Genomic DNA, 27437 nt, shown 5'->3' with positions numbered 1-27437 from the left:
CCGGGGGGGCTTCTGGTGGTTGGGGGGGACTTCAACGCGGTGGTTTCTGGGACTATGGATCGTTATCCCCCTAGGGACCTCCCCCGGGCACAGGCGTGGCTGTCGGGCCTTTTGGACACACTGGGATTGGTGGACTGTTGGCGTTTAAAGCATCCCACTCAGCTGCAGTACACCTTCCATTCGGGTGCCCATGGTAGCCTTTCGCGGCTTGACCATATCCTTGTCCCTGCGGCCTATGCCGGGAGAGTGGGGGAGGTGCGCCATCTGGCGAGGGGCATTTCAGATCACTCCCCACTCCTGTTGCACTTTGATGTCTTCCCGAGGGGGGAGGGCAGGGTAGCTCCAATCAATGCTTGGTACCTGCGCGACCCCACTATTCGCGCTGACTTGACTAAATCCTTACAACGGTATTTTGAGGAGAATGTGGGGTCAGTCCTGTCGGCTATCTCCCTGTGGGAGGCCTTCAAGACAGTGCTTAGAGGGGAGGCCCTTTCCTTTATTTCCCATGCCCGGAGGCGCGCACAGGAGGAGGTGACCCGGGTGGAGGCCGAAATTACTGAATTGGAGGGTGATTTGGGGAGTGAGGTGACTGACGCTGCGCTTCACGTTCTGCACCTTAAGCAGGCGGCCTATAGGGCCCTCGTCACGGAGGCGGCCAGGGGCCTCAGCAGAGAGCAACAGGGGCGATTGTATGATGTGGGTGATAAGGCGGGCAAGTTGATTGCGTGGTTGGACAAGAAGGAGAGAGCTAGTCGTGTGGTCCCGTTGATTGAGAGGACGGATGGCGTGCGTGTTACTGAGCCGGAAGGCATAGTTTCTTGCTTCGCGGATTATTTCCGCGAGGTATATTCCCCGGTTTCTCCCTGCTTGGAGGAGGATTCCCATGCCCTGCTGCGTGACATCGCGCTCCCCTCCCTTTCTGTAGAGGACAGGGAGTCGCTGGATGCCGCCCCCACTTCGGACGAAATCGCCCTCGCCATCCGCTCGGTCGCTTCTGGCAAGGCCATGGGCCCGAACGGCATTCCTATCGAGTTATACAAGCTGCGACCGGATGTACTGGCACCCCACCTCCGCGCAATGTTCCTTGCGGCCCACTCGCGGGGCTCCCTCCCGCCGGACCAGCGTCTGGCTACCATCGTGGTCATCCACAAGGAGGGGAGACCGCGAGACCGGGTCACATCCTATCGGCCTATCTCGCTCTTGAATGCGGAGCCTAAAATTCTCGCCAAGGTGCTCGCCAACCGGCTGGTCGGCGTGGTGGGCGACCTGGTCCACCAAGACCAGTCCGGCTTTATTCCCCATCGCAATACGGCTCTTAATCTGCGACGCCTGCACGGCGTGCTAGCGCGTGTTCCGTTCGTGCGGGAGCCGGCCATCTTGGCGTCTTTGGACGCCACTATGGCGTTCGACACACTCGAGTGGCCGTACATCTGGGCGATGCTGGCGAAATTTGGCTTTGGGCCGGGATTCATCAGCTGGGTCAAACTGTTGTACTCGGACCCACTTGCGCAGGTGGTGGTGAACGGTCGAGTCTCGGCCCCATTCGGGCTGGGACGGGGCACGCGACAGGGTTGCCCCCTGTCGCCGCTCCTGTTCGCACTGGCCTTGGAACCCCTGGCAGAGTGGCTGCGGTGGCACCCTTCTATCCGAGGTCTCCGTTGGACCCCCGAGTATGAGGACCGCGTGTCCCTCTATGCAGACGATATCCTTTTGTACTTAGCCTCCCCGCGCAAATCACTGATTGTCCTGGTCGATGTGTTGCGCTCTTTTGGCCGCAATTCAGGCCTTGTCATCAACTGGGCCAAATCCTGTGTCTATGTGCTTTCCGGGGAGGCTCCTGTCCTCCCGCGGGGCTGTCCGATCCAGATTGCCTCGCAGGGATTTCGATACTTGGGTGTCTACATTACGCTGGACCCGGTGGCCCGCTACGAGCGAAATTTGCTTCCCCCCTCCAGCGCTTGAAGGAGGATGTCGCGCGCTGGCGGCGCTTGCCGCTTTCGCCGCTCGGCCGGGCGGCGTTGTTCAAGATGATGTCACTGCCGCGCTTCCTGTACGCCCTCCAGAACACTATGGACTTGGTCCCAGCGCGCTACTTCCGTGAAGTGGAAGGTTTACAGCGCTGCCTGTTCTGGGACGGGAGGCCGCGTATAGCCTTGGCAAAGTTGACGCTCCCGTGGTACGACGGAGGGATTGCCCTCCCGGACATTAAACGGTATTACTGGTCCTCCCAGTTAGCTGCAATTAATCATGGCCTCTATGGGCCCGCCCTAAACCCGGCATTTGAAATGGACAAGATGCTCCTGCCCGGTGGCGACTACAATCGAGCGCTCTACGCTAGCGTGCCTGATTCCCGCTTGACGGGACCCACGCGTGTCATGGTGCGAGTATGGCACGCGGCTAATGCAGCTATGGGCTGGAAGGACCGTTTGACCCGGGCGTCACCGCTGTATGCGTCTGAGAGGTTGGGCTCTTTGTGGACCTCGAAGGGCTTCGAGCAGTGGGACACGATAGGCATCAGTACAGTGGGGGATCTCTGGACGAGGGGAGGATTCAAAACATTTGAGACGCTGCAGGCGGAGTTTCAGCTGCGGGGCAGTGAATACTTTCGGTACCTGCAGGTCCGTCACGCACTGGGCTCCGTCTTCCCAGACGCGGCCTCCATCCCGGAGTCCTCCCCCCTGGAGGATCGAGTGCTAGATGGCCATGTTCCGGACAGCACGATCTCCCTCATTTACAAGAAATTGATAAATGATCGCACGGGCTTACTGACTGGCCTCCGCGAGGCCTGGGTTGCCGATGGGCTGGAGTTGGACGACGAGGACTGGATTTCCGCGGTGGCCTCTCCGAAGGAGGTGGCCATCCCGGCTCGCCTTCGCTTCGTCCAGCTTAAGATACTCCACCGGGTGTACATGACGGGGCCAAGGCTTCTGCGTATGGGCTATGCCGAGGACGGATTGTGTAAGCGTGGGTGTGGTGCTTCAGCGACATTTTTACACATTCTGTGGGAATGTCCGAGGGTGGAGCGATTCTGGCGTGGTGTGCATGAGGTCCTGCGAGCGGTTACGCATGTCGCGCTGTTGCCTGAAGCGAGGAGATGTTTGCTGAATGTGTGGGAACCGACCGATTACTCGGTTCCGCAGACGCGATGGGTGACTCTGGGCTATATGGTGGCTAAACGGGACGTTGCACAGCTGTGGGGGTCCCAGAGGCCCCCGGCGGTGTCGGCCTGGAAAGAACACATGGATTGGTGCATGTTCCGAGAAAAGGTGGTGTATGTGGCGCGGGGTAAGCCTGGGGCATGGGTGAAGATATGGGGCCCCTGGAACGCCTACCGCGGGGGTATCTGCGAACCGCCGTTGTTGCCACCCGCTTCACCAGCTCCATCCCCCTAGTTTACTCCCTCCCTCAGTCCCGAGCACAGTGTTCTCCCAGTCCCGGACCTGTTTCCCTTCCCCTCTCGGGGGTTTTTTGTGGATGGATTGGGGTCCCCCATTTGAGGAGCACGTGCTGCCACTTTCGATCGTGGGTTGCCTTGCGGGTGTGTGTTTTTTATGTTGTTGTGTTGTATAAAATGAAACCGTATTGTGGGCTCAGAGCCATATGGCCCGCGTTGTTGATACCTCCTGCCTTAATGTCTATGCAAAGCCAAGTGCCTCGTTGTATGTATGTCATTTGCTATCGTCACTTTAGCGGCCGGCCGGAAGGTTGTAGGCCCATACCTGTATATATTTGAGATTGCAATAAACGGTTTAAAAAAAAAATAAAAAAATAAAAAAAATAAAAGACATTTCGATAGTAACACTTGTGAAAAATAAAACTGGATAATCCTTAAAGACCTTTTTACAGTGTATTTGGTGGATGCCTCCCACAAGCTATGTTTTAGAAAATGGATGCTTGCCGTCCACACAGCTGTGATCATTTTGTTTATATATCCAGCTCCCTAAGCTGCAACTTTCAGAGGCACGCACATGACATTGTAATGCTATTAAAGTATCCTAGAGGACTAGATAATTTGTTTTTCTTTGCAGCAACACAGATGGGAGGAGGGCAGTCATTAACCTACATGTATTTTTAGGTCTGGCTTGACAGTGCTACTGGCCACTTACCTTTTAGCCTACATCAATATTACTCTACAGTTCTTTGCTTCTACACACATATATATATCTATTCTCATGCCATTTAATTGTAATGGTTCACAATCTATTCAACATTACTTTACTTTAAAGCCAGGCCTATTGGCATTAGCAGTGTTTATTAAAGATTGTTTGATCGTATTTATAGCCCACTTAACAGATGGAATTAGAGGGCTTTCCCCAGTGAGCCATTTAGAAATTGTATGGCACAATTTTCTGTCACATACTAAAGTCACAATGAGATGACGTGCCTTCAGGAATGGAATCTTAGCAACTGAGGCATTTTACCTGATCAAATCTCATCAGATGTACACAAAGTCATGCCTTTTCATCACTCGCACTGCACCAAAAGGATGTAAGTGAGTGTTCCTTGCCCAATGGAGTTCTCCAATAGCACTGCAAATCAGAGTGATGCTACTCCTGCTAGTCCCTTACCTTTTAGGTCCCACTTGCAATTATGCCTATTGTGCCTCAGAAACATAGGCATGTTTGTGTTTTCCCTCACAAAAATTTGCATTTTTACCTTAAAAACTAAAATGTAGTCGTCTATGCATCTTGTATGCTTTGTTGTTACTGTAATTTCACATGAATAAAGAAAAATTGTTCATTTTATGTTTGACTCTTAATTGTTAGCTTTTAGATGCAGGCACCAGAAACCTCCAGCAATGGTAGGAGTGGAGCATAACAAAAATGACAGCATTGTCCCCAGCATCACCCAATTGGAAGATTTCCTCACAGAACATAACTCTAATGTGGTTTGGCTGCTAGTTGGTAAGTTTATGCTATACCTGTTATATCTTGAGTCTATGTTGGTCTTTATTTTCTCCTAGTCCTAAGGAATCCATTTGATAGATCTGTTAATTATGGTGTACAGGGGTACATGACATGTTAAATCGGCATCTTCAGTTACGCACATAATTAGTTTTTGTTTGATATCTTTTAGGTCTCTCTTACAAGCAGATAAAAACTGTCTGTTGTAGAAGAGCTGTTGTTTAGATCATGGCCAGATAGTTTGTTGGCATTTCTGTTTGTCTCATTTGATTGCTTATATGGTGGCTCTCCTCCTCTAGAGTTTGCCATTCCCTGGTGAATAACTTATTTACCATCTTTTTGATTGGTAACTTATATTCATTTAGGGCTTACATAAGAGAATTAAATGTTTCTACTCTTTTTTTTCTTTTTTTGTAAGCACCCCATGAGAGTGTATGTGTTCTGACTTTCTTTTCCTTGTACTGCTTCCTCCCTCTTTTTGTACGATTACCCCCCTAACCCCACAATGTTGTACTGATGCTGCTTGTATTTCGACTCTAGTGCACTGGGGTATGCCATTCAGTCACCAGTGCTTGTGATCTGACCCCAAAGTACATGTACAATAGGCTAATATTTAACTTACTGATAATTCCCTAGTTAATGTTACAAGAGGTACCTAAGGCTAGTCAGTTAAATGCCACTGGTGGACTGCAGCACTAAATTGTGCCACTGTTACAGTGACAGGGTAGAATATGCTCTAACCCTGCCACTGCAGGTTAGTCGGGCAGCTTTAAAACCACCTACCTCACCTGACAAAGTAAACCGTTTTGCCAGGTCAAATCCCTACCTTTTTAATATTAAGTTATCCTTAGTGAAGACCTTGGTAGCCCACCAGGCAGCATGCTTAATATTAAAGAGAAGGGTATGTTCCATTTGTGTTTAATGTGCTCTGACAGTGAACACACGAAATTGCAGTTTTCACTGTAGTAGGACTGGTGGTCCCATTGGATAAGATGGAGTTTCACTATCCACCTCGCTAAGTGCTAACTTCCATTTGGGACCACCAAAGATAATACAACTGTGCCCAGAGCTCCTCACAGAGGCAAAAGGCTTGCGCCATCTTGGATTCGGGTAGAGCGAAGTATCATGCAATTCTTTGGTGGGCGAACCCCTAGGAAGCGATATAAAGTGGGAACTGTTGCATCATGAGACCTATTGTCCAATTCGCTAGTGAGTATTCCCATTCCACAAACAAGAAGATGGCATAAAAGAGCCGCCCTGGGCCAAAGGTCCTCCAGTCACTACTATACTGGAAAGAAGACGGACTAATGACTACCCTGCAGCTCCATGGACTCAGCAGAGAGAGGCTGCACTAAAGACTGTACTGCACCTACTTCATTCAAGGGACCCGCAAATAGGACTATGCCTGCTGTGCCCACGTGTGGAAAATAGCTCCACTTGTGCCAGGACAGAAAAAGTGACTCCAAAGAATAGTTGTCTGTCCTCCTGTTAAGGTTCAGGATCACCAAAAGCTAATGAACCCTGCACTTCTAGAGAGTCCAGCTGCTCAGGAGCACCTAGACGCCAAAGTGCCTGCTGGGAAACTGAGTCCTGAATTTCCCGAGGTGTCCCCAAGCCCGTGAGACCAGTAGTAAAGAAAAGAACTGCTTTCCTGTAAGCAACCACTGGCATACTGTAACCTGTAGACATGCCCTGGTCTCCCTAAGTGCTACATGAGTGATTGGGTCCTGTGGCTGTAGATGACACCTGAAGTTCATGGATGCCAAGGTGGCCCGAGGAAAACTCACGTCATCTCATCTGTGTTTTTAGCATCTCTGCATCCATAGCATCTTGCATCCTCCGCATCAGGACCACTTCTTGGCTGCACTGCCTTAAAAGGAGAAAAAAATCCTGAGGACTCTTAAGACTTCTGGAAGCAACAGGTAACTGCCTCTATCGGACCCTAGTGGCCCTTGTGACTGGCTCCCAACCCATTGTGGCCTGTCAAAGTTAAGAGAAGTCAACTATCCAGTTGACTAGGAACTGCTCAACCAATTACAATGATTTATTGCATCTTTCCAGAAAAAATGGACTTGCGTTTGAAAAACTCCTGTTTACATCAATAGATTTGTTGTTTGGTGTCTATTTAAAGATAAAATTATACTTTATTTTTATAAATTAGTGTTGGATTTTTATTATATTGGTTATGACCTATTAAGTGTTTTGGTGCTTCGAAATGCTTTACAATTGTTTCTTTGACTAAGCACGAGTGGTCTGTGCTACAGCTACCCAGGACTAAGCTAATGTTTTTTTTTAAAGAACCTAGCTGTACCTGTTACAGACTGCCATTAGTACAAGGTTAGGTCACAAACCCACACCACGTAATAATCCACTTTCCTACACCTCCTCACATCTCTGCCCTTTTGCTCTCCATGTTGCTTCCTGCCTCTTCCAGTTTGTCCATGAAAAAACACTGCAGACTTCAAACAGGTTAGTTTCTTTTATCTCCTTTGAGCTGTCGTGCTCTCGTGTTCTGTATCCTCGGGGTTGTGTCGGTTCTTGTATCTTCTGCGCTGTGGCGATGCTCAATTGGGACCCACCTCTGAATTGGCCCAAGTCTGGCTCCCTTGGAAACACACAGACTTTTGGGGCAATTGAGCGGGGGGAAGGAAAGTGTAGGGACTGCGGGGAGGGAGACCTGTGAGAGACACAAATAGATACTTTCAGAGTCTGTATACCATCTCTATCTAGAGTAGCTGACTAACCCCTTTACAGCTCCTTCTTTATGTCCCCTTTCCTACCTGCAAAAGAAAAGCAGAGCAACCCAGCACACAGGAGGAGAACGAACCAGACGCCGCTAGACTACTCCATGGGCACACAGTCCTGTGTGTTCCGATTCAAGTTCAGCCTTGTCTACGTCTGTTCCTTTCGTTCTTGCCACGCTCTCATGTATGCTGAAAATAAAGATGGAAACGACAAACACAAGCAACCTGGCAAAAGACAGTGCTTTAACAGTTTTGTAGTATTTTGTATACTTTCTTTGTCTTGGTTCTAGACATGAGAGAGGAAGATCTAAACTGCAATCCATTCCTTCTCGGTTGGCTATAGTTCCTGCACCCAGAGTAAGGTGTGTTACACACTTCACACACACACTGCTGAGTTAATTCACTGTCGCTCTGGGTGCTTCCACTCTTTTGAGTGGGCATGAAGACACTGCTGAAGTGGCCCCCGAATCAAGATAGTTTATCAATGTCACGTAGGGGTGTTATCCCCTCTGAATATCTCTCTGAGTATCGTGTAGGGTATGTATCTCTGGCTCCCAGTTCATATCCCTAGAACACACGCACACCCACACCAGGAACACTCACGGTCTAAAGTGGAGTACTTATCTCTGACACGTGGTTTCACTTATCCACCCATACACTCCAGGTTACCTTCGTGAATGTACTGCAATCGCGGGCGCTACAATCACCATGCATGAAACCAGACGTGGTTTCCGCCAACAGGGTGTAAGCAACCCAAGCGCCTCTAAGGGCGTCTACGCTCCCCCGCACAAGACCGTGTTCGCTACCGGTCTCCACCAACGGGGGAGTCAAAATGCCACCAGGGGTCTCTTCGGGTGCCTCGAAAAGGCGGGTACTGCAGTTATGTCCGGGACACGCTTACTGCTCCTTGAGCCTGCACCAAGAGACATCCGCATGGCACCAGGGATCTTGGACGAATAATCGGCCGCGAGGGCCGGCGTCCCGGGTTCTTGTTCGGGCTTCCGGCGCTGACGCTGCTACGCACTGCGTGTCCCGCGAAGCTTCATGGGTAATGTAGTTCTACCCGGGGCTTCTCCGATGCAGTGCGCAGATAGCGTAATTGCACGCCCGATCCTGACATGAGCCACAGGTTACATGAAAGCCTAAGCCTTGACACACCAGATGTTGGCTACATTGGCACTTGAGGATTGGTGTACTGCTGCATTCACTTAGCTGGGGTTGGAGGCAGAAGGTGTAATAAGTCCTCCCGCCCCCTTCCCGGGCTGCTGCAAAGCAGCAAGAGGCTGTTGCATTTGTTCAAGCTGCGAGTTGGCCGTGGCAAGCTTTTCCTTCAAAATCTGACACTTCCTTATTCACAGAGTCAGACTGCTCTCATATTCTTTTAAGTACCACCAAATGGTCTGTCCTCTCTTATTTTTTTTCAATGAGATCACATGCAAAAGGCCTTTTCAATTATATTCAGAGCTTCTAGTTTGCAAAAAGACCCTGCCTTTGAATTCAATCTTTTCAATCTTTTCAGTGTTTAGTTTTGAGATATTTTAAGATGTGTTCGTTTTTCCCCCCCCAGTTTTTTTTAATAGTTTGGTACTTGCATTATAATGGCAAGACCTATTTGCTTTGCTAATGCTTGTTTATTTAGTGTTCTAATTGTAGTGAAGACCTAGGGATAATTCAGTAGAACACAAACCAGTGTGCTTGAGACAATAGAAATGAGAAGGGACATAAGGAAACATTTTCTATAAAAGTGGCTTGTTGAGTAATTTGATTTTTCTATTTTTTTCAATACATCTGATGTTTGATCTTGTCCTAAACTTTAAGCATGGATATAGAAAGCCTATTAGTAGTGCACACTAGAAAAGAAGTATTGGCACAGCCAATAGCTCTTGACTTTGATACGGAAGAAACAAGAGGGAGCGGGGGCGCAACCAAAACTTGGGGGTGTGAGTGGGGGAAACAACACTGAGAACGTGGGTGACGGTGGAAAAAAGCAAACCGGAGCAACAGAACTAAGTGGAGCATGGGGGGAGAAAAGAAAACTCAAGGTAAAGCAATAGGGGAGAAGCATGTTAAGCACACGGCTAGAGCGAGTAATACAGAGTGTGGAGGTTGGGGGGAGAAGCATGCTAAGGAGTGTGAGTGCTCAAGACATAAGAAAAACGTTTCTTAAAAGTAAGCAGTGGAAGGACACAATTACATTGGAAATGCTCCAGGGGAGGGATTGTACTCAAGATTGAGAAGAAGTGGACAGAGAGTAACTATAAAGCCCTTCTGTTCTTGATTAGCCCACAATATGTCTTGTGCAACCAGATGGCCGTGCTATTTAGTAGATTCGACCTAAAAAGGCATCATGCATCAAACTATTTAAATTGAGAGACAAGAGGTCAGACTATTATTGCTGGTTTTACTAATCACTTTACACTGAAATGCCAGAGTTGAGTTTTCAGAAAGGAGTTGGAGAAAAATCAGATTCAGCATTGGAGTCTCAATCTCTTGCGGTCTTGCACAACTAAACGAGCCTGTCATCAAATCAAGGTCTCTGGAGCTGTTTCACGTCTTGTGAAGGCTGATTCTCCCTTTTACCCCGCTGCCTCGTTAGCAGCTCATGACAACTTATATCTTGATTAAGCATCCAAGCCAAGGTTGAATCCCTCCTGCCCTGTACTGGATTATCCATCTCTCGCTCCATTCAATTTACACTAATGCCAAGGCATTTTAGGCAATCATCTCTGAGCTAACCCGACCTTGGAATCTGACATCACTTCTACCCTCATGTTTGCCAAACCCCCGGTGCCAACTCCTCAATGAGTAAGATAGACTTCCAAGTTAATCATATCTTTCTTTTTTGCTTTGCATTTCGGTCATGGTAAAATCCCTTACACGATCATCGTCATCCCCTTTTCAAAACATTGACCATGGATCCTAGTCTGACAATTTTTCACACCCATCTTGGATCCTACCAAAAGTGATATAAGCTTGTAAATCATAGCCAATCTGCAATTCTCCCCAAACCTACTCAAAGAATGAGCTGTTGAGTCACTAAAGTTTAACTTTTACCTTGCTTCAGAAGCTAGTGGTGGACTCTGATACGGGCTGTGCATGCACTGTGATCAAACTCTGCTTATATGAGGCCTATGCTACTCTTCACCAGAGCATCCTGTTTAGCTGGTTGCCTGGCTGCGATCTTCAGTGATGATAATAATGGGTTGCTTCCCGACTGGACCAATATAAGATTCTTGTCCTTTCTGTATTCTCTTGAAGGTCTATTTGGCCATGCTGGTACACAGATTTCAGCCAGCCATGCAGAGATCGAGAGTGGCGGCCATTTTGGAAAGACCCTCACATATCACCAGAAACGCCAGATTTCCCCTCATACAGTACTACATAATACACAGGGCATACCTGCCAAAGTAAATAAATACTTCAGACACGCATTGCCCCGGATGCAATCTGGTGGATGCAGATCTAATACATATGCAATGGAGCTGTACTACTCTCACTTCGTATTGGGAGGCTGTCACCTGTTGAACTGCACCGGACGCACAGCCTCGAGGGCACCTGGGAAGTATGACTCCTGGGTCTCTACCACAGGTCCAAAAATCACAAACTAACATCTAGGTTTATAGGCCTGGGGTTACTTGCAACTAAACTTTTGATCACTAGACGCTGAAAGCGATCAGAGCCCTGCCCAGGATAGCATGGTTCTGCTCGCTGATGACCTGAGTGCAGGTGGAGAGTGTCACCTTGCATCGAGAGGACACCCTAGGGCTCCGCAGACTCCCGATGGCAACAGCATGGGATACAGTCCTCCTGGACCTCTGCAACACCTAGCAAGCAAATGAGGTAACCCATGCGCCTGACACACACTGACGAAGCACCGGTGGTGACATGCTATGAAGCATAGCGGAGACACCCATAGGGCCCAACAGGGAGCAGCCTGACAGCTCGCTATCCTAGAACCTCACACAAGTACCCAGGATTCATAACAGCTGACGGGAAAGAGGAATATCACTGCTGACTATAATTATGGGTGGAATGGAGGCGCAGGGGAGCGAGAGAGAGAGCTAAGTTGGGCAAAGTTTACAACGTTCACACCCTTACCCAATCCCCTACCCCTCCCAGCCCCCATCCCATCCAGCCTGCCCTCCCTTGAGAATTCCCAACATGTTTGCATACAGACATTGGAACTGGCAGTACCACCAGCAATGCATAATTCTTGTCAGTCACGATGCCCGGTACTAAAAATTAAGATAACACTAGCTCTGGTAATCATTAGTGAATATGATATGTAATGCTGCTTAATTGATTCTAAATTGGAATGTCTGTTCTTGGAATATGATAGTAACTGTGGTATGCCCATATGCAATACCTGTTCTTAAACCTCAAAATGAATAAAAGATATTAAAACAAAAAAGGGTACTGTGCTCCAAGATCTACATAGAAACGGCAACAACTAATGTAATTGTAAATCCTAATCGCAGCTATAATTGTAAAATGATTATCCAATGTAGGGATTTTTTTTTCTCTTTGCTGAACCCCTGTATCTCTAAAAATCCCCAACAACAAGCATTCCAGAATGTTTGTTTTATGATGTGAGCTGGGGTTTTGAGATCTAGTGTGACATCATTCACTGGGTGGTCCCTTTTGAAAACACAAATATTGTACAGAATCCAGTCTTTAGTATTGTAAAGACAATGGACCTTATACCAAACAATATTGTTTTGTGTGCTAACCTCCAAGGTTCCTGTATTTCCCCCCCATGGTCTCCATATTTTTCTGTATTTTCTAGGGCAGTGATTCTTAACCATTTGACTCCTGTGGACCCCCCATCTAATCAGTGCTGGAATCGAGGGAGCCCTACTGAATCCTTATTGGGATACATGAACCCCTAATGAGGTATTACTGTAATCTGGGAACTGCCACTTAAGTAATTTCGATAATTTAAACCACAAAGCATATTACAAAAATACAGAAACAATGTCATGTTATATTAGGTTGATTTGGATGGCGCGACTTATCGCCCGTGACAGTATCCAGTCACTGGAGCAGGAGCGTAGGTCGGGAGAAGCTCCTAGTTCAACAGCCAGGTCTTCAGTTTCTTGCTGAATTTGAGTAGCAAAGGGGTGGTCATGATGTGTTGGGGGGGAATTCATTCCAGGTTGTGGCAGCAATGTAGAAGGAGCGCACTACTGACTTACTTCTGGGTATGTGGGGGGGCATGTGCTAGGACGAGTAATGCTGAGCGTAGCTGTCTGGTTGGAAGGTAGAGCTCGAGTCAGTCATTGAGCTACTCAGGTTCTGTGTTGTTGAGGGCTTTGTATTTTTAAAGAGCAAAGGTCCTTAGCTTAAACATAAATAATGTAACTATTTCACACAGACTTAAATAAGATCTATGTACATTCCTCCTGTGTCCAGCCGGACAGCGGAGCATTTATTTGGAAACTTACAAGTGATTTGGGACAAGATAAAAGAGCACAAAAACGATGAAACAAGGGCTCAATCCTGTACCAAGTTTTCAACGAAGGAAATGAAAAGAAGAAAAGTGGCAGGCAAAAGACTTTAGGAGCAAACAGAGAGGCTTACAACAAAATAATATACTCAAGTAAGCTCAGATCAACAGAGACCACAATACAATTTAACACAGTGGATACATTGTGGTACTTTTATAGAAATTCTAGAAGGGCTTTGTAGGCGTGGACGAGAGCATGAATTGGCATAGTTTCTGGATGGGTAACCAGTGTAATTTGGTGAGGTAGGGAGTGGTGTGTGTGTGCTTCTGGTGACCTCCGGGCTGAGCTGGGGACCTCTAGCTGAGTTGCTCAGAAATCATTCTCCATAGGATTCGACAAAAGCAAGAAGACAGGAGTTTGTTTTTGGGTCTGTCGAAGTATATAAATGCCTTACTTGGTCAGTAGAAAGTCCTGTTGTTTTCTAGAAAGCTTGTCGAATCAAGCATCCAGTGGAACATCTGCAAAACCTGCTTTGTGCCAGAGAAGCCATAAAACTCTGTGGGGGGCCTATTGCACATTTTTTAGCTGCCATGCAATCCGTTAACTCTTTGGCTTTTGGACCAGCTGATGTACAAATCATCCTTCCAGCCATAAGCCTCAGGAATTATGATGCTCTAGCCTTGAATATTACCCGTCATAGTAGCCCTCAATTTACCACTGTTTTTGTGAAAATGTAGCACTTCAAAACACATCTGAATTATACACTGTGGTTTTGCAGGGTAAAGTGGTGACGCTTTCCTGTTGTTGTAGTTTACTTGAACAAATACACATTTCACTTACATTTTTGGAACCCATGTTTTCTCTGCTGAGAAAAGGCTGAATAACCATGATTCCAGACAGTTCTGGGTCATTCAAAGCACAGGTTTGAGTGCAATGTATGTTTTTCACCTTTTAATCCTTTCCTTCTCAACAGACATTATTCAAGGCTGTATTCAATTCTGTATGTGTTCAATTTGCTTGGTATTTGGTTAGTTCCCCTGGTGATTTAACAATGCAGAAGGGAAGGATTGAAGACCTGTGCAGTACTTTTCACATGTCACTAAGATAGGTAAATTTACAAACCAGCCCGGCCTGGGTCATCATCAGTTTTAAGCCAAATTTATTGATGGGTCCTAATGACTGACTTTGCAGGATTACCACATCAAAATTAAGAATCTCATGTTTCTGATAAAGATTAACACATGTGCTATTGTTCCTCTAGTTGAAAGTGATTTCATAGCCTTTTTGACTAGTGTTTCTTGTATAGCCTCCTGCACTGACCAGTTTCTGAATGTTGTTTCACTTATTCTCATTTTAATTAAGTGCATGCCGTTGGTAACCTTCATGTGTATCAAGACAACTTTTTTTTTACATGTTCCGGTTGTGTAAACAAATACTCCTAGAACAGCTGGCCTCCTTGATGAGCAACAGTATCACCCTAACTAAGCTGTGTCTCCATCAAAGTAAACATTAAATGGTGTGATGAAGGTTTAACAGCAAAACTGCTATCACTAGAATTGTCATTTTGCAAATTTACTTCTTATGTTATTAATAGTATAAAAGATCGTAATGTTTACATTTCTTTTATTGAATCCAACCCATACAGTTTCATATAAGGTACCACTTATTTTTTGGTTTGAATCTGTTTGAGTTTTTCATTTTTGCGATACAAGGACAGTGCAAATAGCATTAGCATAGCATACATTTAAAGACAATGGGCCAGATGTATCAAGCGTTTTCCCGTTCGCAAATGGGCAGATTCTCAGAATCGTCCCGTTTGGGAACGGGAAAAAGCCTTTTGGGATGTATCCTCCCAAAAGGCTATTGCTAAATAGGGAATCACTATTTTTGCGATTACCTATTTTGCAAATGCATTTAGGGAATCGCAATTTGCGATTCCTTAAATGCAATGCAGGAAGCAAGAAAAAACTGCGACCTGGCTTTAAGGAATCGCAAATTACCACCAACATATAGTTGGTGGGAATTTGCAAATTCCTTTAAAAATGCACTTCTTAGCATTTTTCTAAGTGCCATGTGACGCACATGCATGCCCTTAGGGCATGCATATGCGCCACATGTGCACACATGCATATTTCAGGGGTGCAACAGGGTGTCCTTTTGGCACCCTTGAAATTGCATGCACAATTTGCGAGTACCTATTTGGTACTCTCAAATTTGCGAATGCAATCCTATTCATTCCTATGGGCCTCTTGGCCCATAGGCATGAATAGGAAGGTATTCCTTAATAGCGAATCACAATTTGCAATTCGCTATTAAGGAATATGTAGGATCCGCGATTTTGTTTGCAAATCCTACATACATTGCGTTTTGCGATTCCTAAATAGCGAATTGGTAAAATTTGCTATTTAAGAATCGCAAAAGCAATTCTTGATAAATCTGGCCCATAATGTCATTTAATCAGTGAAGGATATTGTGACATACAAATTGCAGCAACAACATTGTTGGGCTACAATAGTAGACTGGCTCAAGCACGCCCGGAAAGGAAGGTGGACACTAAAGACTCGCCCTGGATCATGTTACAAGTCTAAAAGATACGTCGCTTTGTATTTGACAGTATATTCGTATATTAACCCCTGTAATTAAGCAAAGAGGTCGGGCGGCAGGTGAATCATTGAAAATACTAGGAACAGATTCATTTCCAATGATCAGTAGTATAACAATAACAACTCTAACATATGAGCATGTGAAACCACACGACTCGGTGCCCCCTGCCCCCGACTCGCTCACCCATCACAACCAACAGCTGTGTTGCTAATGACCCATGAGTGAAATTTATTGGGAACATGTGAGTGCAGGGCTTTCAAAGTTAACAAGGGGGACAAACCACAGCCAGTAACCCTAGGCTCCATGTCCAGAGCTCGTTACAAGGGGCCAGCTCATGTGAGTGGTTAGACTGCAGGTATAATAAAATAGTGTCAAGTAGGTGATTGGATACTTCCTCAGTCCTAGTGTGTCATCTCTATAAAAGGCCACACTTCCCGCCTGCACCCAATTGAGCATCGAGCATGTCCAGGCTACGAACGGAGGGGACTCGGAGGATTGCCACCTGCGAGTAATGAGGCACTTAGCCAAAATTAATCTGAAGTCTAGGAAGTGAGAAGTAACCCTGTGTTTCTTGTGCCTGTGATACAATCCCAGGAGGCATATTCTCCATTTATGCAGGTCCGGGTGCTCGGTAAATGCGGATAAACTTGATGTGATGCTTGACCAGTAGATGTAGATAGACCCATAGCATATGTAGCAAGTCTGTGGTAATACCAATTGTCATTAGCAGGAGTAAGATAAGCCCTCTGTACAATATAAAGTTGAATATGCATGAACCAGGCATTACGCGCCACATGTCTTGGGCTCTCTAGAAAAGCGACCCATTCCTTCTCTGTACAATGTTGTATTAAGTCGGTCTCCCATTCTTGTCTTAGAGTTACAAGCTCTTGAATAGTATGGGTGCGAAGTTAATCAGCGAACCATTGTGTTAGGTGCTAACCCTTCCCATCGTGTGAAGATATTGGACCGTAAGATGGATGGGTAGTTCAGTGGTCATGTCCCCCCCCCCCCCCCCCCCAATTGGTTCCCCAGTGTGGCAATCAGTGAGTAGGAATTGACCCAGGGGTAGGCCATCCTCCTCCATCAGCATCTCGTATGGTGCCAAGGTACCGTCCCGGTATGGTCCCCCAGCGTATGCAGGCCAACAGCGTGCCATGTCCTCAGCTCAGTTGCCTATGTGAGTCCTCCACCCCTTGTTGTGAAAAGCAGCGCTAACCCTCGTGCGTAAGGGATAGTTTCTTTATTAAGATGGAGACACCTACGATAGCAGCGGCAGGCCACTCCCAGCAGCTGGGAGTCTGGCGCACGCATTCGTGTACAGGGGTGAAACAGATGCAGAATAGTGGGCAGGCTCCAATTAGGTGAGATGTGGCTGTCTGACAGGTGTAAGCCCGCCAGCCATTTCACAATCTATTGGATTTGAGAGGTGAAGTAGTACTGTTCGAAATGTGGTGCAGCTAGACCTCCCCGATCTGTGGATGAGCAAAGCTTTGTTAAAGCTACCTTATACCTGGACTTGTTCCAGTTAAATTCTCATATCCACCGATCAAACACTCACATGCAGCTAGGATCTAAAGAGGGAGGTTAGTAAAGAAATATTGGAGGCAAGGTGTAAAACCACCATTTTTAATAACTCTACCTGACCCACGACAGCCAATGGCAGCGTGCCCCAAAAGGACAATTGGGCCCGCAATAATTTGACTACACCAGTAACATTGCAATCAAAAAGGTCAGCTGTAGAATGGTAAACCGGCACCCCTAGGTATTGGAATGTGTGCTGCTGCCAATCTAGTTGCAACCCTCCAAGGACAAAGTGTGGATTTGGAACATCTGAGAGAAAGGGAAATAGGCAGGACTTTTTCCTATTGACTCTCATCGAAGTGATGGATGCAAAGTGGTCAAGAGTTAAAGTAATCGTGGCAGGGATGTTGCGCGAGTCTCTAAGATAGAGCAGCATATCATCTGCATATAAAGATATCACATGCATCCCATCACCTTTGAGGGATGCCCCAGGGCACTCCCCATTCTTGCATTGGAAGGGCCAGTGGTTCAAATGGCAGGGAAAACAATAAAGAAGAGGGCGGGCAGCCTTGCTTTCTCCCCCTGCGTATGGGAATTAATCCTGCAACAAGTGGACCCATCCTATAGGTTACACTTGTATATCAGAAAATAAAGAAATCTATTGATGGAGAAAAAACACATCCTTGATCCAATACCTTTTTTCTTTAATTCATATATTGATATTTCTAAAATGTGGCTTTAAGCGGTTCTAGACCTCGCAGTAATTAACTAAGCTTTCCCATGAATTGCTTCTGGTAGCTGAGATGACTGATACTCATTGATCTTCCTCCACAGTGCCCAGAAGGAGGATGCATGGGTTATTCATCCAGTTCTTCCTTGTAGTTCTAGCTGTACTGACAGCATATGAAGCTATTTTTGTTGTGTATAATCTGAAAACATTTACAGGTTCTGGTGTATGTTTTTTATTGATCATACCACAGCATTTTCAGGATATTTGGTAAGTATCCAATGTGAGTCGAGCCGGTGGCAATCCGGTGTAATATAACTACAAGTTGATGAGTATATTTTCGTTATTCCACTTAGCAATTTGAGCTGATGTGGCATATATATCGAATAATGTGTATTTCTTGGCTTTGAACAGTTCCGAAGTCATGGTTGAATGTAGATTCCCAAGCACTTTTACGAACGTCTCCTGCCAGTGTTGCTATATCCAAGTCTTAACTAGTAAATTAAAATCGTTCTCCTAAATCAGTTATAAAGCTCAAAGATAGACAAACTTGTTACACCTAGTACTAAATTAAAGAAAGCGGAGGAGAGCGCCTAGCCGTGCCAGACGACCCAAGTAAACTCTGATCTGGATAAATGTTCAAAAATGTTCTTATTTTATCAAATGTTTTGAAGCTTAGGTCTTGGAAAATATTGCTTGCCCTGTGTCATCACCATCGCATTTCCTTACAGTATTTGTCATGAAATATTTTAGGGTGCTGGGGCGTTCACAATGTGCTGGTTGCATCAAAATATTTTGTCTTTACCCAGACTTCCTGAAAGCTGTTAGAAGTGACTTATGTTAAACTTATGTTAAGTATTAGGGGTTTCCAGTATTAAACATTACATCACAACACAGTATTCCTGGAAGAAATTTCTGGAGGAATCTCAGATGAAATTACTTTGTTTTCTGCATTAGCAGTTTTTCCAAAACTTGCCAATAGCACATCTTTCCACCTAGAATGTTCATTTTTCTAAAGCTGCACAAAATATTGAATTGTGCTTTTACCAGTTTTTCATTTGTATTAAAATGAAGTCTGTTGAAGCAATTTAATAAATAGAAACTGCAAAATCTTCATTTGGTTATGTTTTTAAAAAACGTCTTACAAGAACAAATTAACTCGCTGCTTTCCATTTTGTTTGCCTGCAGCTACAATTTTATCTTGCGGATGGATAATTTATCTAACTTATTACAATTCACGGAACGTTGGACTCATTTTAACTTTAGTTCTCAACAGATGGTTCAAACATGGCTACATTCATATCGGTAAGTTAATATGCTCAAAAATTACATCTAAACATAGTTCTCAGTAAGAATTTGGCATTTGGTAGTTTGTACTCATTGTGATAAACAGCAATTTTATCCTCCATTCCAGCTCTAAAAACCGAATACCAATTTGTTTTTGTCTAATATGGTTACGCAGAAGTTATTTAGAATGTTGAGGTGAGGTAAGGTGTAAGACCCTGACTCCAAACGCAGAAGCAGGGGGCACTTGGGGTTAGGTGAGGTATATACCTGAAGTCCTGCAGGTAGGCAGGAAAGTCTGACATCTGACCCTTGTTCCACTTCATACTTTATCATATTTTACTCTACTAGCAAGATGGTGACAGCTAAGTCAGAGCCACGTAAAAGGACATCTGAACTTTAGATCCATCCAACTGCATCTAGCTAGAAGAAGAGACTTCAGGAAGATGACTGATGACTCTCTATCAGTGGCATCTGTAGAAGTGAATGTTAGAGGTGACAAACTGGTGGGGCCATCTACACAGATGTTTTTATTTGTATATTTGCCTAAAAGGTTCACGTCTGATTAGGAATCTGTGTGTGTATGTATACACATACATACGCATACTTACAGAGTCAGAGTTCAATATTTTAAGCAAACGCTACTTTGTAATGAAAGGTGGTTGGACAAATTAATGCATGTGGCAAGGTGGAGTGTCTCTTGTTTTTCTCTTTATTCTGGTACATTTATCAGCTGTAGTAAAGGGGCACAGGTTGGGGGAGAGGGTAAAAAGGAAAAATAGAGCTGGGGCATGGACCCGTCTGGCCTCCATCTAGAGCTTCCCCTGCTCACTGTGTCTCATGGAGAACCTCACAGTGCTCTGTGGGTAAGTGCCCGAAGTGTTATGGCTCTCTCTAATGGAACTTGATGGCAGTGCTTGCCTTCTGGCCGTCGTCCCAGTAGAGGTTGGGAATAAGAGCAAGGAAGCGTCCATGTGTCCCGATGGTGCTACGGAGACTGGCTTACTGTGTATTGTCTTTGGGACACAGATTAATACAGCATTGAGTGCCTTGACAAATGTCAGTGTACTGTGCTGCTGCTTTTAAAGGTGGATTCAGAGCACCCCGAGCTAAGTTCACCTGCAAGAGTTTCCCGTCTGTTGTTAGTCAGTAGCTATGCCACATGGTTTCTCTAAATTCAGCCTTGTCCTGCTTTGAGACACTTTAACTAGGCCATTACCATACTGTCTAGTTTTTTTCTGGGTCAACAGACACAAGGGTGAAATGGCTGCACCCATATTGAATGGAAAAATGGCTGCCTGACATTATAAAGTGCTTTATGAATCAAGTTATTTTCCTCAGTTCACCTAAGAAGTTAAACAAATTTCACTTCAAAACCAGTTAGTCACTACACACTCATACTGCCCTTCTAATTCCCTGAGCAACAAGGTGGACTAAAGCATGAACATACAATTTAGTCTATACCAAGAATTTGCCTTTAACCTCTGAGATGCTAGCTCCCATTTCTGCTGGATTGCTGTGTGGAATTTCCTGTCGTTGACAACATGGGCAGATGATGAGTCTGGGCAGGATTGTCGGCAGCTTTATAGCGACTGACATTCCCTCCAAACCCAGGGCATGCTAAATGCATGGAAGCCAGTTTCATACAGTATTAACCTGTATGGGGCAGAAGAAATTTTAATCACAAACTGCCAATCCCAATTTGTAGTACATTGAAATAGTTGCAAAATTTGATAGAGCAAACCTACCGTTTTTATGCATGTAACAGTTCCTATGAGAAGTGCTCTGGCACCCATTTGGGTCTAGTCCGGGCAACATTAAACTGCAAATAATATTTTTTAAATTAATTTATTTAAAAACTTGCACGTTAGTTAATTTTGAATTGTTACTGGTCACTGGCAAACATTTACATAAGAAGCTGACCTCTAACATTTTTAGGTCTGGCCTCTGAGACGTTTACAGTTATCTCAACAGACTATTGTTTGTTCGAAAAAAGATCACTATTAAATATTTAAATGAGTGTTTTTTTATCCATTTGTCACCACCTCAATGTTATTCATATCACTCACGATTGTGTATGTTCCTTAATTCTGCACAATATGTTCATACTTTACCATTGAGAGGCCACATAAACTGGTATTGCCTCAAATTTGCCTTACTAACTTTGCTATCATCAACTACAAGTTTGTTTTGTATTACTTGTACTTCAGTTTACAGTGTAGGGCCCTAATCTTCACCTTTTTTTATTACCGGTATGGAAAAAAGCAACTATTAGATGTTAGTTGTATGTTAAATGATTCCGTCTGAGAAAAATAATTACACAAAGAATACACACGTTTACCCCAGTGACTTGAAATGTTGAATAATTTCTGGTTATTCAGTGATTCAGAACTATCCCTTAGTTGCCAGTCTGTTAATGCTTGGCTGCCTGTCACTCATTTCTTTACTCTCTTATATTTAGCAGCCCCCCACCATACAGTTACAAATCCTTGGGTAAGGGGGCATCACAGTGAAATATGGAAATTAGAGGGAACTTATTGCAGTCTATTTTTTTTGCCAGTGTGAAATGTGCACATAACAATGTCCGTGACAAAAATGAGCAGTCCAGTACAGCCATTCTTCCACTGGAGTAATTAGTAAAATTAGAGGGTAGTCCAAGTTTGATTCACCATTTAGGGCCCTCAGCAGTAAAGGGTGAAAGAGACTGCGAGTAACAGTACCTTCTGATTTATCCTTCTGTAGTACTGGAAATAGAGGTCCAGTACCCCAACACTTAACCCAAGCTTATGAAGATTGTTGATGGCATACAATTTAATTCACCAGCAAGTATAGCTCCCTTGTTTTTGTGTGTATACACTAGAACTTTAATATCATTACAAAATGTTTCAGTAGATCTTGCCATACCTGGGTCATGTTTATACAGTTATGTGTGAATTAAAAGCACTGGAATACTACCTTTGCCACCCAACCAATTTTTCTGAATAAGAGCCTGGAAAGTAGTGGAACTAAAGGAGAGGTATATCATGATTTTGCCAAGACAACTAGAAATAACAAGCATTTACAATGCAATAGGTCTCGCATTATTAAAGTTTGAGCTATTGGCATTGCTAAATAATGCAACACCAATAGCTCAAACTTTAATAATGCAAGACCTATTGCATTGCAAATGCTTGTTTACTACGCACTGAAGCACAGCCCTCTTTAGTAACGGGGCAGGAGCGTGGCCCAGAATTACGACGACGGCTGTCTATGCACTCCCGGAATAAAGTAGGTCCTAGTGAACTTTCAATTACAGCGGGCTAATCTGCCAATTTAGGGTTATGCCTTGTTTAGCAAAGCCCCCGAAATTATGCCCCGTTGTCAGTAGGTGCCGTAGTAGCAACATTTTAATGCATGTTTGAGTGAGTAGCGCCTTGGGATGGTGCTCGTGATATTTTCCCCCTCGCATCAAAAATTAACCCAAGGGCACATTTCTGGTTAAAATATAGCTCTAAAGGATTGATTTGCATTTCCTGTAATTACATGTAATTTTGTGTAATTGAGTAATTTTCCGAAATTTTGCATAATCATATAGAAGCCAATGATGATCATTTCACACACCCTTAAAACAAGGCCACATTTACTCACTTGAAAGTATGCACAGCAATTCCCCCGGTACAGTCGCTTTCTGCCCATTGGAATAAACAAGGAGAATAACTCCATTTGCCAAAGTAAAACAATCTCAGACTTCTCCCTTTCATAATACAATTAGTTGCTGGTATAATTGAAGATCCCTGACACGCTCTGCATCAAGCGGCTTAAAATGGTTTGCATATAAACCATGAGGGAGAAAGTCACGGGTCAGCAGGCCAGAGTGTGGGCGCCACAAGTGTAAGAGTGGATTCAAGACGCAGCACAAGGCGGCAGCGGAACAGATAAACTGTGATCTGCAGAGCGAAGAGGCCACGAGGGTGTATGTAAACAGAGATAAGGGAGCACAAACAAGGAATGGTCAGGGATTCCAAAGAACATGAAGCAGAGAAAGTGAACTGAAAACAAAAGAGACATCAAGCTAATCCATTGGTAAATACATTGGTGGGGTTGAAGTTACAGCAAACTGTATAGCAACGACACATTCATTCTGCACTGGTAGGGCGGTTATGCGTTTCAGTAAGTCAGTGTCAGATGAGCAGTGACACAATAGATAAAAGGCAAGAGTTTCGAAAATGTATTTTATAGTTGAAAAAGGAAACAAAGTTTTAATCTTGCAAATATTAAAGAGGTGGTAACAACATACCTAAGCTACAGCAGACTTCTCATCAACATGCTTCCAAGAGGAATTTAAAATGAAATCTTGATTGTGAGGAGTAGCAAAAGGTAAATGGTTAGCAGAAAAAGTAATGGGAAGAGAGATCTGAAAAGAAACGGGGACAACAAGCCCGGCGGGGAAGCGCATTCCAGGCAGGGGAGCGGACCCTTTGAAGTGCGCTGCCAAACGGATTGCATGGCGGCACGATGCGCGTGATTGTGCGCGTGCTAGCCATGCAATCCGCTTTTTGGGAGCACTTTTAAAACCCCCTTACAATAGTCTCGGCTTGCGATCGCTTACGCGATAGCAAGGCGAGACCTAAAAATGGCCAAACTGTCTGAAGGTTTCCCTTGGAGATTTGATTTATGGATGGGATGTGTGTTCTGGAATTCAAAATTCTATATAGCCCTGCAGCATAACTGATGACTCATTCCAGGACTGGTGAAAACCTATTCCATGAAATTAAAAAGGATAGCATGTCACTGTTTGTAACAACTTTTCCAGTCCTGCTGAATTCCAATATTGCAAGTACCATTTAAGGAACCCATGTTTATGAGAACCTCCTTTTTGATTAACTTAATAAGACTTGATTGAAGTGTGACTGCAGGCCAGGAGCACAAGTGCATTGAGTATCCAGTCCCAACCCCGTTTTTTTTCTGGCTGTTCAAGGAGGTTACAAGAAAGCATTTTCTAGCAGATCTTTGACTGAAGGATATTTGACCCTTCTCGCCAGGCAAGTAATCTTTGTGAACCTCCTACTGCATCCCTCAAAATATAGCATCTTGCCAATTTTTGTTGCAATAATCCATTAGGAGCCTTTTCTTGAGACACTTTAGAGGAGTTGGCTATCTCTCCTCAATCCAATTTTCAACAGCGATTTCCCCCAGGTAGCAAACATAGCTCTTAAGTTGTAAACTAGGTCAGCAACTTACCTCGAAGACCGAGTTGCCATAGTTTTTTCCACAACGTTGGATAATAAATTGGCCAAGAATAGTCTTGAAATCAATCTCTCTCTCTATCTCTCGCTCTCTGTCTATCTCTCGCTCTCTGTCTCTCTCTCTCTCTGTCTCTCTCTCTCTGTCTCTCTCTCTGTCTCTCTCTGTCTCTCTCTGTGTCTGTCTCTCTCTCTGTCTGTCTCTCTCTCTGTCTGTCTCTCTCTCTGTCTGTCTCTGTCTCTCTCTCTCTGTCTCTCATTGTAAGATAATTCTGTTGATAGATTTGGGAGCTTATTCAAGAATCATTTCAGTCGAAGGTAAATCACCCTTCCTCAATCTTGTTGTGTCAGATATTTTATGCATGTGCTCAGTCAGGAGAACTTGTTTCTGTATTGCTGAGCTCTGATCTTACAGGAGTATCTGAGTAAGACCCATCTCTATTTTTCTCCCATCAAAACAGATCTGGGTAATCCAAGAAGGGCTTAAGCACACTCCCTCTCCCCCTTTTCATTTTCTCTCCCCATATTTCCCAACTTCCCATGAATCAACCACCCCTGAAATATATAATCATATCACGTACATGACGATGATAGGTGTCCCTGTGCTTTCCCTCTATATATTTTGGAATGTTCAAGAAAACATCTGTATTGAGACAAAAATGTTTTGAAGCTAATCCGCTAATAGTATCTGTTTCGGATAATTGTGCAAAATAAAACCGTTTGCAACTGCGATCAATAATGCTATTGGGGCATTGAATGGATCAAGTGACATTGGAATCCTTCTGTGTTGTGGTTTGAATTCAACAAAAACCCCTTTGTGTTCCTTTAATCGCCATGGCTTGTTTTAGGCCCTGTGAAAGATTGAATTTGACCACTATGTTTTCTCTTTAAAGTTACAAAAGGCAGATCAGAAAAACATAAGTGATATATATATTCTTTTTTGTGCAGGGTCATTTTCATTCTCTGTTCTTTCTGGAAAGATCATGGTACGAGAAATCTATTATATCTCAGAGGACATGTCCATCAGGTAAGCACTAGATTTTCTGAAAAAACTGTATTGCAAAATATCAAAATCTCCCTTCCTCACTCACATTAAATGCACAATATTGTTTGTCATACCTCACCTGGTTTTTCACTTCGATATTATGGCAGTAATGAGGAAAACAGCTTATGGAGTAGAAAGTTTAATTGAACATAAAAGTTTAGTTTCTTTGTACAGTGTACAAGCGCATCTTAAATTCTCCTGAGCAATTTTGAGAGGATTTGAGGTTACATGAGAAACCACACCAAAAAATTGTTTTAAAACCACTGTAATGGCTAATGCCAGGATGAATTATTTGCTGTCACTTTACCTTCATAGTAGCCCACAGGCCAGCTCAATCTCCTTGTTTCTTATGTATTCAACCTCATTCTCGTGTGGCTCCTCTAAGCGAGGATTCATAAATTACTAGCTCCGGGTTCGTATTTTCATTTCTTAATCATTTTCAAAGTCCTTTTTCTTTCTTCTCATAACAAAGCTGTGAACCTGCTAATCTGAGTTTCGGCTGCTATCATGTTTACTCTCATTCGAGGCAATGTATATAGAAAACCTATTAAAGTCGTGAATATAGGTGTTGCATCATCCGTAGGTACTCACTGATATAGAGGGGTCATTCTTCTGCTTTGGATAGCAATGTTGCACCCAGCCCTGCATTTTTCTTGGTTTGCTAAATGTGTGCAGACTTCACGTACTATGCTGCTGCTTATTCTTCCTAAACATGAATGAAACAAAGATGTAAATAGCCTAGTTGTGGTTGGGTGCTTAGAAGTAAAACAGTGCCTCTTTGTTACATTATGGGAAATTGCCTCAAAACGCTTCAAGGGCATCTGATGTTGCATGTTTTATGTAGGCAGCATATCAAACCCAAACCTTGGAATCCAATAGGTAGGTAAGTGTAATGGGAGGTCTTGTGGCTTGTTCATTTTGATTCTTTTTTTCTGAATGTCTGTGGGGACGAAGCCTTGCCGGTATTTGTATGCACAGCATATGTTCTTGAAGTAGATTCTGGCATTCATGCAGAGTGAGTCATTGCTTCTCAATTGGCAGGTGAGCGACTATTACTTCTGTTGACTGATAATGTGGTGCATTTACATATTTTGAAGAAGTACGTTCTCCAAATCTTAACGTTTGACTGCAGTTAGCCATTTAAGGGTCCATAACTTCTAGCAAGTCTCCCTACACATTGATGAGTGCTTAGCCTAGTCCTAATCTAGGGCCAAATCCGTTTTATGTTTCTTGGATATTATGGACCTATGAATGAGCTTGGAACTGTGCAGCGACCACATTCTAGAGGATTGCAGTGTTCCGTCAATGTCTTCCTATGTAGCTATAATTATTGGGGTCTGTTGGGTCAAACATGGACTTTTTGAGGAGAGGGGTGATTGGCTAATGCTTCCTGGCTGCAGGAACTTAACCTATTTTCTGCAAGCTATTGGAAAAAGCTGTTGCTGAAATGGCTAGGGTCTCTGCATTTACGGCTGTGATGGACAAGAATCCCTTGAGAATAAGCTTTGATTAATTAAATGTTTTTTGTGAGATTGGGAGGCTGTCTGTAAAATAAGATGAAGCTATCCTCCTTTTCTGGACTCTTTCTTAGATTAAGGATTCTAGATAGTTCTTGCTTCTGGAGTATTGTTTTATACAGCTTTTGAAGAGTTCACATAGGCTGCTATGACTTCAAGAACCCTTATCTGACCAGGGTTATTTTTTTGCACTAAAGATTACTTCAAGGTATGATGTTCATGTCTGTTTGAGGATCGAAGCTGAGAGAATGGTCTGTCAGTCTGTCTTTAGTTTAGTCGCTCAATTAATGTAGCAGAGACTTTGCTGAGGTAATGTTATTGCAATTGTGAATTCCACTATTTGTTTTGCAGTCTAGTTTGAATAGTGACGTTCATTCATCCAGTGTGTTGAGGCCTAGTAGTGATTGCCCGCACTGCATTTT

At 44.3% G+C, this 27437-nt stretch overlaps 1 protein-coding gene across 12 annotated transcripts in view; it reads left to right on the top strand.

Moving 5' to 3' along the window:
- BLTP1 (bridge-like lipid transfer protein family member 1) overlaps window positions 1-27437 on the top strand; it is a 1988102-nt gene that overhangs the window by 79620 nt on the left and 1881045 nt on the right. For all 12 annotated transcript variants that reach the window (XM_085641559.1, XM_085641555.1, XM_085641564.1 and 9 more), the window contains 3 exons: window positions 4767-4904; window positions 19136-19252; window positions 25402-25480. In XM_085641559.1, the coding sequence (XP_085497685.1) occupies window positions 4799-4904; window positions 19136-19252; window positions 25402-25480 (302 nt within the window). In that variant the 5' untranslated portion in view covers window positions 4767-4798. The remainder of the gene's footprint in view (window positions 1-4766; window positions 4905-19135; window positions 19253-25401; window positions 25481-27437) is intronic.

Source organism: Triturus cristatus, chromosome 2_2 (genome assembly GCF_964204655.1).
Source record: "Triturus cristatus chromosome 2_2, aTriCri1.1, whole genome shotgun sequence".
Lineage (NCBI taxonomy): Eukaryota > Metazoa > Chordata > Amphibia > Caudata > Salamandridae > Triturus > Triturus cristatus.
Note: the sequence above shows the minus strand (reverse complement) of the source record. Positions and strands in the feature narration are given on the sequence as shown.